Source organism: Physeter macrocephalus, unplaced genomic scaffold (assembly GCF_002837175.3).
Source record: "Physeter macrocephalus isolate SW-GA unplaced genomic scaffold, ASM283717v5 random_150, whole genome shotgun sequence".
Classification (NCBI taxonomy): domain Eukaryota; kingdom Metazoa; phylum Chordata; class Mammalia; order Artiodactyla; family Physeteridae; genus Physeter; species Physeter macrocephalus.
The window spans coordinates 30212-42527 of NW_021145436.1; the positions used below are offsets into that span (position 1 = coordinate 30212).

The window sequence follows — 12316 nt, forward strand, 5'->3', positions numbered from 1 at the left end:
ATGGATACAGAGGACCAACTCTAAAGTTATACTCATATTTTCTACTGTGCCTCTGCACAGTAGAAACCCCTAACCTCCATGTTTTTCAAGGGTCAACTGTACAAATAGTCAATAGTATAGGAAAAGGTACTTGACAACATTATGCCATCAGGGAAATGCAAATCAAAACCACAGTGAGATACCACTTCACACCCACTTAGGATGGCTATAAAAATTAGAAAAAACAAAACCAGAAAAGCATTAACAAAGATGTGGAGAAATTGGCACCTTCCTGTGCTACTGGTGGAACGTAAAATTACACAGCTGGTGTGGAAAATAGTGTGGCAGTTCCTTAAATGGTTGAACATAGAGTTACCGATTCCACGCCTAAGTATCTACCGAAGAGAATTAAAAATAAGTGTCCAGGGGACTTCCCTGGCGGTCCAGTGGTTGGGACTGTGCTTCCACTGCAGGGGGCTCAAGTTCGATCCCTGGTTGGGGAACTAGGATCCCGCATGCCGTGCAGTGCAGCCAAAAATTAAGAATAAAAACCAGAACAACAAAGTGTCCACACAAACACTGTTCACAGATATTCATAGCAGTATCATTCACGATAGCCAAAAGATGGAGACACCCAAACATCCATCAATCGATGAATGAATAAATAAAATGTGGTCTATCCACACAGTGGAATACTACCCATTAATTAAAAAAAAAAATGACACGGGGCTTCCCTGGTGGCGCAGTGGTTGAGAGTCTGCCTGCCAATGCAGGGGACACGGGTTCGAGCCCTGGTCTGGGAGGATCCCACATGCCGCGGAGCAACTAGGCCCGTGAGCCACAACTACTGAGCCTGCGCGTCTGGAGCCTGTGCTCCGCAACAAGAGAGGCCGCGATAGTGAGAGGCCCGCGCACCGCGATGAGGAGTGGCCCCCGCTCGCCACAGCTAGAGAGAGCCCTCGCACAGAAACGAAGACCCAACACGGCAAAAATAAATACATTAATTAATAAACTCCTACCCCCAACATCTAAAAAAAAAAAAAATGACATGATAGATGCTACAACATGGATGAACCTTGAAAACACCATGCAAAGTGAAAGAAGCCAGTCACTAAAGACCATATATTGTGTAATTCCATTTATATGAAATATCCAAAATGGGCAAATCTGTAAACTGAGAGAAGACTAGTGGTGCCCAGGACTGGGGAGATAGGGGGATGGGGGAGCGATAGCCAGAGGAATGGGGTTTCTTAGAGGGGTGATGAAAACGTTCTAAAATTGATTGTGGTGATGGTTGCACAACTCTGAATATAGCAGAAAACACTGAATTGTATACTTTAATATGTGAATTGTATGGTATGTGGGTTATATTTCAATGAAGCTGTTACAAAAAAACAAAAACATACGATAAAACCCAGGCTTGGCCCTGACTCTCAGATCATGGGGAAACCTTTCTAAACCTCAGTTTCCTCAGCTGTAAAATGGGGAAATTGGATTTCGTCAAGGTCAGGAAGGGTCTTTCAGTCATATAGACCCAGGGCCCAATCTTGGCTCAGTTGCTGACCCGCTGTGTGCCTTGGGACCACCGGCTTCATTTTCTGGAGCCTCAGTTTGCTCATCTGTGGAATGGGGATTTAAAAAAAAAAAAACCAAAAACACCTTGAAAGGAAGAGGAATCCAGAAGAAAGAACTCGGGCTTTTGAATCCCAGCTCGGGCACTTACTAGCTATGTGACTGGTGGCAAGTCACATCCCTCTCTGAGCCTCAGTCCCCTCATCTGAGAAATGGAGGGACTCTTAGCAGCTGAACTAGGGGGAGGGAGAGGAAGAGGGGAGGGGCCAGGCATGGACCTGCAGACCTCGTTGCCCTCCAGCAGCTGCAGGGTTAACATCTGGCCCTGCGGTGGAGGGACTTCCGGGACCTGTCTGGGCTAGGGGTTAAATGTTTTGCACATCAGTTCCATCAGTACCTACCAAGCACCTAGGTACTATAAGCCCCCTGTGCCAGGCTCTAGGGGCCCTCATGGGCTTCTCAGCAGGGCTGGGGGCACTCACTCCAAGGAGAGCGAGTTGTTAGTTGATGTCAAGTTCAACATCGACAGGTACCCACTCCCCTGCCCCGCCCGCCGCCCCCAGAGCTCTGCACCTGCTGTCCTTGACCACCCAGACAGCTCCACCACGTGGGATTTTCTTAGGCCCATTCTGCAGAGGCAAAGCTGAGGCTCACGTCAGAGTGGAGACCACGCCTGGCTGTGTTCAACGCCACGATGTGCCCCAACTCTCGTTTTTTCAGCCTCAACTATTCTGGGCGTTAGAGATTGTTCTTCCAAAAAGGGGAAACCGAGGCTCGTCGCTGAGGGGGGCAGGTGTGAGGTCAGAATCCAGGCTCTGACCTCGACATTCGCAGCCCGCTCCTGCCTGGAGGTCCCCACTATACACTCGTCTCCTCTCAGGGGCCACCTGATGACATGACGGGGCAGGGGCCGCGGGGGACCGGCGGGACCTCCTCACACGCCGTCACCCATCTCTGACCACAACCCTTGGAGGCGGGGACTTTGCTTCTCACAGTAAAGCAAACTGAGGCGCTGAGGTCCATCCCTTGTCCCAGGTCCCTCAGCCAAGGAACAGCAAACCCTGAACTCCCAGCCAGCCTTCTTGGTGCCAAAGCCTGAATGACAGACCGGACCACAGACAACCTAATCGCGCGCTCCTATTTCCCGAGCACCGATGTCCCGGGCCTTGCCAAGCTCACCAGATGTCTGCGGCCCGCCCACTGAACGCCACCAGACCCCGCCGCTCACCGTGGCTGCTCAGGATGCTGGGAGGTCAAGATCATCACTCCGGTTCACAGGTTGGGGAGTGGGCTCAGAGACCTGGCCAGACCCACGAAGTGCCAGGGGTGGGCTGCTGCTTTGGGTCCTGAGCCTTTCCAACCCAGGATTCTGCTTTCCTAAATCCTCCTGTGCCACCCTCAGCCCCGTGAGGCAGATGTGATCTTGTCCATTTCATAAAGCAGACAGGAGGGGCCTTCACCTCCGGGGGGGTCCCGTCTGCATCCAACGCGGCCCAGTTCACAGGCAGCACATGGGACTCGGCCTCAGGGCACACACACCTCCCACCAGCAACGGCAGGACCCCAGCGAAGAGGATCCAGAGCCTGAAGTCCTCCCCCCCACCTCCCCCTGACCTGGGAGAGCAGCTTAATGTTTCCATATAAAGGCGACACGGGGCTTAAGGTGCATCAACTTCATGTCAAAGTCACTGTCTAATCTGGGGCCGAGAAGCCTCGCCCCAGGTGCCACCCCCACTCCGCCCAGAAGCGCTTTCACACGCTCCCTGAGACCCTGGCTGTCCCCTCACAAACCCCCCGCGCTCACTAGAGGGGTCTGGGCAGCAGGTTGGAGGGCAGAGATCGACAGGAGGGGATGTGGTGTGGAGACTGAAGAGAGACGAGGGCACAGAGGCTCAGAGACGGGCAGGGAGAGCGCGTGTGGAGCGGCAGCCCTGAGATGGAGGGAAGGACAGAGACCCCCCCCCCGCAGGGGGTCACAAGAACCCAGAGGGGACAGAGGCCCGGAGAGAGAGGGGGACAGAAAAGAGGCAGGCAGACTAGGAGCAGCCGAGCAAAGAGGAGTGGAGATCACATCTTAGCCAGTGGAGAGACGGAGGCTGTGGTGACAGAGCCAGATGGGGGACAGAGATGGGACGAGACGAGACGCAGGATGGGGGGACGGGGGAGACCGTGAAAACAGGCAGAGAACGGAGGTGGGCTCAGAGCTGGGGGGAGTGAAGCTGGGCGGGGGAGATCACTCTGGGGCCGGAACGTGTCACTGAGCAGGGAACGGCGAGGATGGGCTGCAGGTGCCGGGGCAGACCCCTGAGCAAGGAAGGTGGGGGCTGGGGGACGGCCCTCCGGGCCAGGACCCCGGCCCTGGGGCTCTGCGCGGAGACACGTACCTGGTGGGGCAGCCCACCCCCATGCCCTCTGCCGGGGGATCCTCTGTTCGGGCCGACGCGAGGCCTCTGTGGGTGCTGAGGTGCTGCAGCCTGTCCTCGGCCCCAGGGGCCTTGTGCAGGGCGCCCGACCTCTGTGTCCACAGGAGGATCAGAGGCCTGGCCCGAGGGGGGGCAGGGGGTGGGGCCAGCTCCAAGCCGCAGAGGGGGAGCCAGGGAGGAGGGCCAGGCAGGGCGGCTGGGCCTCGGCCCAAGCAGGCTGGAGAGGAGGCGGTGGCGGAGCAAAGACACGGCGGGAGGGGGCGTGGACACAGAGCCTGGGGGCCAGGAGATGTGGGAAGATGGGGACACAGGTGAGGGAACAAAGAGATGGTGAGAAAGCGATCATGAGGGCAGCGGTGAAAAGACAAGAGACAAAGGGGGCCCCCCGGTTCCGCCTGAGGTGAAGCCTTAAAAGGTTGGGAGGCACACCTGAGATCCCCCCCCGAGACCTAGAGTGAGTTCCAGACGGAATAAGACATCGGGAAGGCAGGACCGGATAGCACCCAATGGGCTGGGGGTCAGACCCAGTGGCCTAGGGACAGCCGGGTGCCAGGCCCTCCCTCCTCCTCCTGAGGCAGCGGCCAGAAGGACGAGTCTCACACACTCCAGGCCTCATTCTGGTCCTTTATTGCCCCTCAGGAGCCCCCGACTCCCCCCCACACGGTGCCTGCCTTTGGGAGGGGAGAAGGCCCCACGCAGCCTCTCCCTGGGAAGTCGTGGCCAAACCCAGCTGGCAGGAAGACAAGAGCCAAATCTGCTGGAGGAACCCACTCCTCGAATTTGGTCCAGCCACTGTAAAGCACCTGAGTTCCCTGGGGGAGGCCAGTGGCAGAGAGGTCAAAGGGTCACGCCAAGTGCGGCAGCTGACAAAGCGTCCACAGCAACGCAGGCCACGCCAGGCCCGTCAGGGAAAAAGCCAATGGAGTCTTCTGACAGGTGCCGGGGAGGGGGTCACTGGGCTAAACCAAGGTTTTGGGCAAGAGGGGTCACCAGAGTCAAGCCCACTGGTCTTATAGGGCCATGGGTCAAACCCAGTCCTTTGGCTGGAGGAGTCGTGGGAGCAATCCAAACCCTAGTTTTAGAGCCACGGATCAAAGCATATCCTTCGGCAAGGGGGGCATCGGGCCAAACCGAGTCCTTTCAAAGAACAATCAGTCAAACAGAATCCATCACGGCAGCCAATGGGCCAAACTAAGTCCTCCTGGAGAAGCGCTGGCCAACAGATCTGAACGAGTCCCTTCCAGGGGAATGAACTTCAACTTCAGTCCCCAAGTGGAGGGCCAGATAGATGCAGCCCGGCCGGCCTCAGACGCTGATGGTGCGGAAGACGGTGAAGCCTGACAGGGCGGTGCTGACCAGGAGCCCGGGGCACTGCGGGTGCCAGTGCAGCTCCTTCAGGGCTGTCTCGCCCTGGTGCACGAACAACAGCTGCTGGGGGAGGTCTGCCAGCGCAGGGTCAGTCTCCGCGTCGCCGGCCTCGGGGTCCCGCTCCACTGCCAGGTCCCACTGTGTGATCTGGTCGTCTGCACCCGAGGCCGCGAAGACCCCACTGTCCTGGGGGTGCCACTCGACGGAGGTCACGGGGGCCACATGCTGCTTGAAGGTGGCCACCGGGGAGCCAGACTACGGGAAGATGGGAGTCAGGGCCTCTGAGCCCCTCAGCCTGACGCCTGGGGTGACCCAGGCAGAGACCCCCACCCCTCTCCAGCCTTAGGGTCCAACCAGGGCTCCACCCCTTGTGCCCCCCACAAACCCAGGTCCTCTGAAAGGGGCAGAGCACAAAGTACAGCTGGTAAGAAAGGTGTGATGTCCCAGGGGCTGCTGGGAGTTGTGATTTCACCTGCAAAGAAGCCCCTCCCAGCTCCAGGCCACAAAACCCCAACCCTTGCTCCTCCCTGGGCCTGCCTCAGTTTCCTTCCCTATAAAAGGAAGGCGTGGTTCCGCAAGTGCTCTGCCCGCTGGTTCTAGAAGGCCTGAAAGGGGGCAGCGGCGTGACTCCCAGGCTCCAGAGAGAGCTGAGGCAAAGAACGACACTTTTACTAAAGCGAAGGTGCTGGTGGGGATTGGCGTCTCTCTCATTTGGAGAAGTGGTTCCAACGTTCCAGTGGCCAATCCACTTTGGCCCTGTGACCTGGCCATGCACCTGCCTGGGGGGCTGGAATCCATTTCTAGAGGCTTCCCCAGGGCTGACTCTGTAGAACTCATTACACTGGGGGGAGTAAAAAGACGATCCCGGGAAGGCCCAGAGGTGTATGAAGTCACGGCTTTGTCCAGAGGGAGGCCAGGAGCTGCAACTTCTCCTGCCTGGAGACCCTCTCAGCTCTGCAGAGTCAACGCTTAGCTGGGTGGTCACATCCTATCTGCTCCTGTCCCTTCTGGCCCTCAGTTCCCCCTCCCAAAATGAGTGAGCTGGGCTCTGTTCTCAGCTGAGTCTATAAAATCCACGGAAAGAAAAACGACCGTCTTCTGAAGCCCTTGAGCCCCTGGGCAGCACAGCCGGCGCATGGCTCCCCGCGGGCAGATGAGAGCCGTAGTCTCCGCCACCCAGCCCCTTCCCTCGTGTCAGATCTCCAGATGGTAGAGGAAGCGACCCCACAGCAGCCCCAAGCCTTCCTCTCGCTGAGCCTGTTTCCTCACCTGGACCCCAATTCACGGGGCCTTCCCAGTTCTGGTGTATAAACCATCTCAGGAGGGACAACCCACAAATCCTAGTGGCCTCCGGTAGCAGGAGCTTCTCCCGCCCCAGGTGTGCAGCTGGGACAGTACCTTGAACTGCCGCAGGTCCCAGACCTTGAGGGCTCCGTCATCCCCGCCGCTGAGCAGGAAGGGCTCCCGGCGGCTCCAGTTGATGACGTTGACATCCCCATCGTGGGCGGTGGCGGTGGTGAGCATGCAGGCCTTGCTGGGGGCTGCCCGGATGTCCCAGATGCGGATGGAGGCATCAGCTGAGCAAGAGGCAAATACCTGGACGAGGCAGAGTCTGAGGCAGCCTGGTGTACCCCCGCCCCACTCTGGAGACCGGGGTCCAGTGGCGGGCTACCCTCTCTGTTAGTGACCCCCTCATTAGGACCTGCCCCCCTCCCCACCCCAGGAGTCCGGACCCCCAGCCCTCCCTCACCGTGTCCTCGGCTGGAGACCACTGCAGGTCCTCCACGGAGCGTGTGTGGCCCACGAAGGGCCGCTGGTCCACATGCCAGGAACCGCCGTCCACAGGGGTCCAGAGGTGGATGTTCTTCTGACAGTCACCGGTCAGCAGGCGCCCTGCGAAGGGGAATCAGGACACGACCCTGTCCCGCCTGGCCACAGCTCACTCCCAACTTAGCAGCCACCCCTGCTGTAGACCCTGCTCCTACCCAGCCCTCAGGGCTAACTGCACACCCCAGGGACTCACCGGGCACACGAGGGGACCAGTCGAGTGCAAAGCCCTCGCCCATGTGGCCAGAGAAGGCGAAGATGGGCTTCACACGGGCCTGCTCATCCCGGAGGAAGGTCGCTAGGGCCTGGGGGTCATCCACCACCTGCAGAAGCCGCCGCAGTGCAAACACCTCCACCTGGCCCTTCTCTGACCACACCCCAGCCACTGGCTCCTCACCCAGCCATGACACCTGGAGGGGAGGGAGAAGGGGAGCGGAGGTGAGAGGGACAGGAGGCTCCAGGTGGCGACCACAGCCCCTAGCATCCCCCAGAACCAGAACTGCAGCTCCTCAGACCCGCCCCCCACCCAGGGCTGGGACTACAACTCCCAGAAACCTTTGCGGGAATGGAATCACGGCCTGCAAGAGCAGCTTGGTACCCGGGACAACTCCCCACCCTGCGGTAGAGATGATGGTGGGGGGAGGACAAAACTCCTTCCGGACTCCCAGGAATCGAGGCTGTTATTCCACCAGCCCCTAGAAGTGTGTTCAGGCTCCTGGTCTCTGTAACTGTCTAAATGTAGGCTGCTCACAGGCCTGTCTCCGGATCTCTCTGCCTGTGTACCTTTGCTCACTAGGAGATCCTGTTCAGCCTCAAGGTTTCCAGTAGCCCCTAGCCCTGACCTCTCTCCTCAACTCCAGGCTCACAACGAACTGACTGTTTAGACATCACAAGGTCAAAGCCAAGTTCCTAATCGCCCACTGCCACCTACTCCTCCCTGGAGGTCCCACCTTGGGCCCCAAACGGCAGGACTCATTCCCCACTTGTCTCTCCTTCCTCACACCCACCACCTATGCTGGCTCCACCCAAAATGCCACACTTCCAATCCTTTCTCAGTACCTCTGCTGCTGTCACTCGTGTTACTACCGAAGTCACCCTTCCCTGCATTCCTGTGCTGGCCTCCTCACAGGACTGTCCTTCTGCCCTTGCTTCCCTGCAGTCTATTCTCAATACAGCAGTAAGAGGGATCCCTTTAAAACACAAGTCAGATCCCTGCCATCCTTCACTCTAAACCCTCCAACGGTTCCCAATCTCTCCCCAAGTAAAAGCCAAGTCCTTACACTGGCCTACAAGGCCCTAAACAATGTCTCCTCCGTGCCCACCTGCCAAACCCTGTCACTCTCCCCCTCATCCGTTCAGCACTGTTCTCCCCAGCTTCCGTCAAAACTCCTCAGTTTGCCCCAGGGCCTTTGCACTTGTTATTTCCTTGCCCGCAAACCTCTTCCCACAGATATCCTTGCCTCACTCCCTCATTCCTGCGGGTCTCTGTTCAAATGGCACCTTATCAGTGAATGCTTCCTTGACCACACTATTTAAAGAGGCAACCCCACTCCAGAAGACCCTAACTCCCTTACCTTGTTTCATTTTTCTCCACAACATTCAGCATCTTTGGACATATACACATATGCTTAGTTTCTTCTTGTTCCCTTTCCCACTGGTATGTAAGCTTCAAGGAGCCAGAGACCTTTTGCACCCTGTTAACTCCCCACGGTCTAAAACAGTACCCGAGACACGGTAATACTTTAACGGAAATACTTCTCAAGAACTATGAGCCAAACACTGCTCCAAGTACTATACACACAGCATCTCATTTAATTCTCACATCAACCTGATTAGAAGGGGCCGTAACTCTGAAGCACAAAAGTAACCCCCCAGCCCACAAGAGTCCCTGAGTAATAACAGAAAACACATATCTCAAGTTACAGCCAAGTGCTGTTTCTAGACACCTGAGTAACTTTCAGTTATTGAAATAACGCTTTATGTCATTTCAGTTTATCCTCACACCGGCCCCATCAGGTAAGCTTTGTGACTCTCACCGTTTTACAGAAGAGGAAAGAACATTAAAAAATACCCCTCTATTAAGAATCCGCCTTCCAATGCAGGGGACGCAGGTTCGATCCCTGGTTGGGGAACTAAGATCCCCGTGCCGCGGGGCAACTAAGCCCCCGCGCTTGCTCCATAGAGCCCACACGCCTCAACTAGAGAGCCCGCCTGCCGCAACTACTGAGCCCGCGTGCTCTACAGCCCGCGCCACAACTAGAGAGAGGCCCTCGCGCCGCAATGAAGGATCCCGTGTGCCGCAACTAAGACCCAACACAGCCAAATAAATGAGTAAATAAATAAATAAATAATAAATTTGGTACAAATGATGCTTGCTGAAAAAAAAAACCAAACCCTATAGCATCTAGCACATAATGACCACTACCATAATATATAAAACTATGTGCCAGGTGCTTTTCTAAAGGCTGAAGGGCGTGGGTGCGGGGGTGGGGGCGTGTGCTCCAGAGAACACAGGGCAGGCTGCTCGTGCTGTATTTACCCGAACTCTATTGATGCCGCCATAATGGGGCACCATCGCCAGCTCCAGCTGAGGCTTCCGCTCTTCTTCATCCTCTTCATCCTCCTCCTCCTCCTCCTCGTCACTGCTCTCGGATGGCGGGGGCTTTGTCCCGTGCAGATTGTGCATCCGAAGCATCATGAATCTGGGGGCGGTGTGGCATGAATGAAGCACCGGGTGCCAGGATCCTCAGTAAGGAGGGTGGGAGGAGGCTGGAAACCCCGACTTCTAGGTCCCGAGGAAGAGGGAGCTGGAGGCTCAGGTCCCTGGTCCTGGGGAAGAGTCAGTTCTTACTCACCTGTTGCTTTGGGCGCTCTCGGCCTGGGTCCCAGCACACAGATAAAGTGTAAGAGGAAGCTCGGTCCGGTTGTCTCCCAGCTGATCCCGGACTATGTCGAAGCTGAGACACGGGGCGCCTGGGGATGGAAGGAGTTGGAAAATTAGCATGGAACAGAGGGATCTCAGTCCTCTTGAGTGTGATGTCAACCCTCTTACACCCCAATCTTCTCTCTCAGAGTGCCTCTTAAGTTAAAGGCTCAGGACCAACTCCCCCCTCAGAACCCAGGATTCCAGTCCCCTCCTTCCTCAGGACCCAGGAGTCCAGGTGCCCAGGCCTACCAGTCTGTGCTCGGTGGTACAGCACGTAGGCCTCCTCGTCCATGACCAGCTCCTCTCCTTCCCGCAGCGGGGATCCCCGGCCGGGTAGGTAGACCTGGGCCGGGCCCTTGGACCCTGCGTCGTGGGACTCGGCGTCCATAGGCTCCCCGGTTTCACACGCGCCCCGCCGACCCTTGCGCGCAGCCATCTTTGGAGCCTCCCGCCGCCGGCGCGAGGTAAGAGCGTCACTTCCGGGTCTCGCTTCCCTTCTTGTGAGGATCCTCCCTACTGCGCGGTTACCTTGGAAACCTCCTCGTTCACCAATTAGAGAGGGCAATGGGGAGAGGGGTGAAGGAGAGCTAAGGTAACTGCGTCCTGGCCTGGCTAGCGAGGCCTGCAGATCCGGGTAAACTATACCCTCCCCATGACTTTGGGGCGCTCTGCCGCACAGCAGCGGCAAGGCCTCCTGGGAGTTGTAGTTCTGCAGGAGGCCTGTTTTCTCCATCAACTAGAGGAGCTCCAAGCCCCGACTCTCTCTTCCACCTTTGATTCCCAGTCCCTTCTTTCCACTTAATTAATTATTCGTCCATGCAAATAAGATCCCTTACTGGCAAAGAGACTAGGTTTCTGCTCCCTGAGGACCCATAAAGCCGGTTTCTTCTCCCCGCCTTGTTATGAAGGCTTTAATTTACTTCAAAATGGTTAAGTGTAGACAGGATGATATGTGTAAATTAGCTGGTTGAATCTACCCTCTAGGGGCAGTCAGTTGCCTAACCAGGCGTTCACCTTGCAGCTCTGGTCAGCAAGCACTTAATCAGAAAGTCCACCCTCTGGAGGCAGCTATTACAAGTGCTTCCGCTTTTTTTTATTGCCCAGCACCACCAGAGGTTTGGCTAATTGGCATAATGAAATGTTAGAAATAGGTTCTCATTGGTGAGATGAACGGAATGCAAGATACGTGGATTGGCTGGGGTATAATAGACACTCTCCTCGCTTGCATGAACAGGATATTAAGAACCTAGCAAGCCTCATTAACCTGTTGCCATAGGTATGGGACCCTAGACTTGATCCTAAAAAAGTTTTGATCCCAGATCTTTCTTGAGTTCTCTGTCCCCCTTCTCCTTCCACCCCAACCCCTTCTCAGCCCTCCTCTTCTTAGGGTCTTTTCTCACCTCCTCTTTGAGTCTTTACCTCCCACATCCCTCCAGGGTCTCTGTTCTTGCTGGAATTCTCTTTCTGCCCCCTCTTCCTCTGTGGGACTTTTCTGTTTTTATTTCCTCCAGAGAAGCTTGAGGGGGACTAAGAGACAGACACGGAGCTCACACTGGGCTTGAGGAGGCATAAAAACATGGTTTATTCCAAACACTGCAATATGGGACAGGAGAGTGGGAAGGGAGGTTGGTGATGAGTATGGACTCCCAGACCCCTCTCTTCCACAACCCAGCTCCAGACCCGGCTGGAGATCTGGGAAGAGGAGGCTTTTGAGGGTCTGCTGGGTCTTCACTGAAAGGTCACAAATAAGGGTTGGATTTGGAGAGCATGTGATTAGTGGCACCTGGGGCTGGTAGTGAGGTGCGACAGGGTGGGAAGTTTTGGCCTGACGGAGGTTGGGATCAACGCTGGGGCAGTGGAGGCGGGGCTTCCGTTGGGGGCGTGTGCTAGGTCGAGAAAGAGGGGAAAGCTACCGCGGGTGGAAAAGGAGGAGGGGGTGTCACGGTTTGACGTCGAGGGGCAGAGTCTGGTCGGGGAACGGTCTGGGGCTCGGGTCACAGTTTGGGGTCAGGGGTCACAGTCTGGGGTCGGATGACCATTTTTAGGGGTCGGAAGTCACAGTCTGGGGTCAGGGGTTTCTGTGTGGCGGGGGCCAAGGTCTGGGGTCACAGTTTGGCGAACGCGTCTCACAGTTTTGAGTCCCGATGGATGAAAGGTTAAAAACGGGCTTCCCCGGAGGCGTGGCTGGGGCCGGGGAGCTGCACAGTGATGTGGGGGCCACG

The 12316-nt window shown here is 56.6% G+C and overlaps 1 protein-coding gene across 1 annotated transcript; it reads right to left on the reverse strand.

Moving 5' to 3' along the window:
- Window positions 1-4587: 4587 nt before the first annotated feature.
- GRWD1 (glutamate rich WD repeat containing 1) lies at window positions 4588-10549 on the reverse strand. Its single transcript, XM_007112365.4, has 7 exons — window positions 10344-10549; window positions 10024-10141; window positions 9708-9870; window positions 7365-7578; window positions 7092-7234; window positions 6740-6937; window positions 4588-5596 (listed from the first exon to the last, which is right to left on the reverse strand). Exons 1-7 carry the CDS (start codon window positions 10528-10530, stop codon window positions 5279-5281), a joined length of 1341 nt encoding a protein of 446 aa, XP_007112427.2. The 5' UTR covers window positions 10531-10549; the 3' UTR covers window positions 4588-5278.
- Between the last annotated feature and the right edge of the window lie 1767 nt (window positions 10550-12316).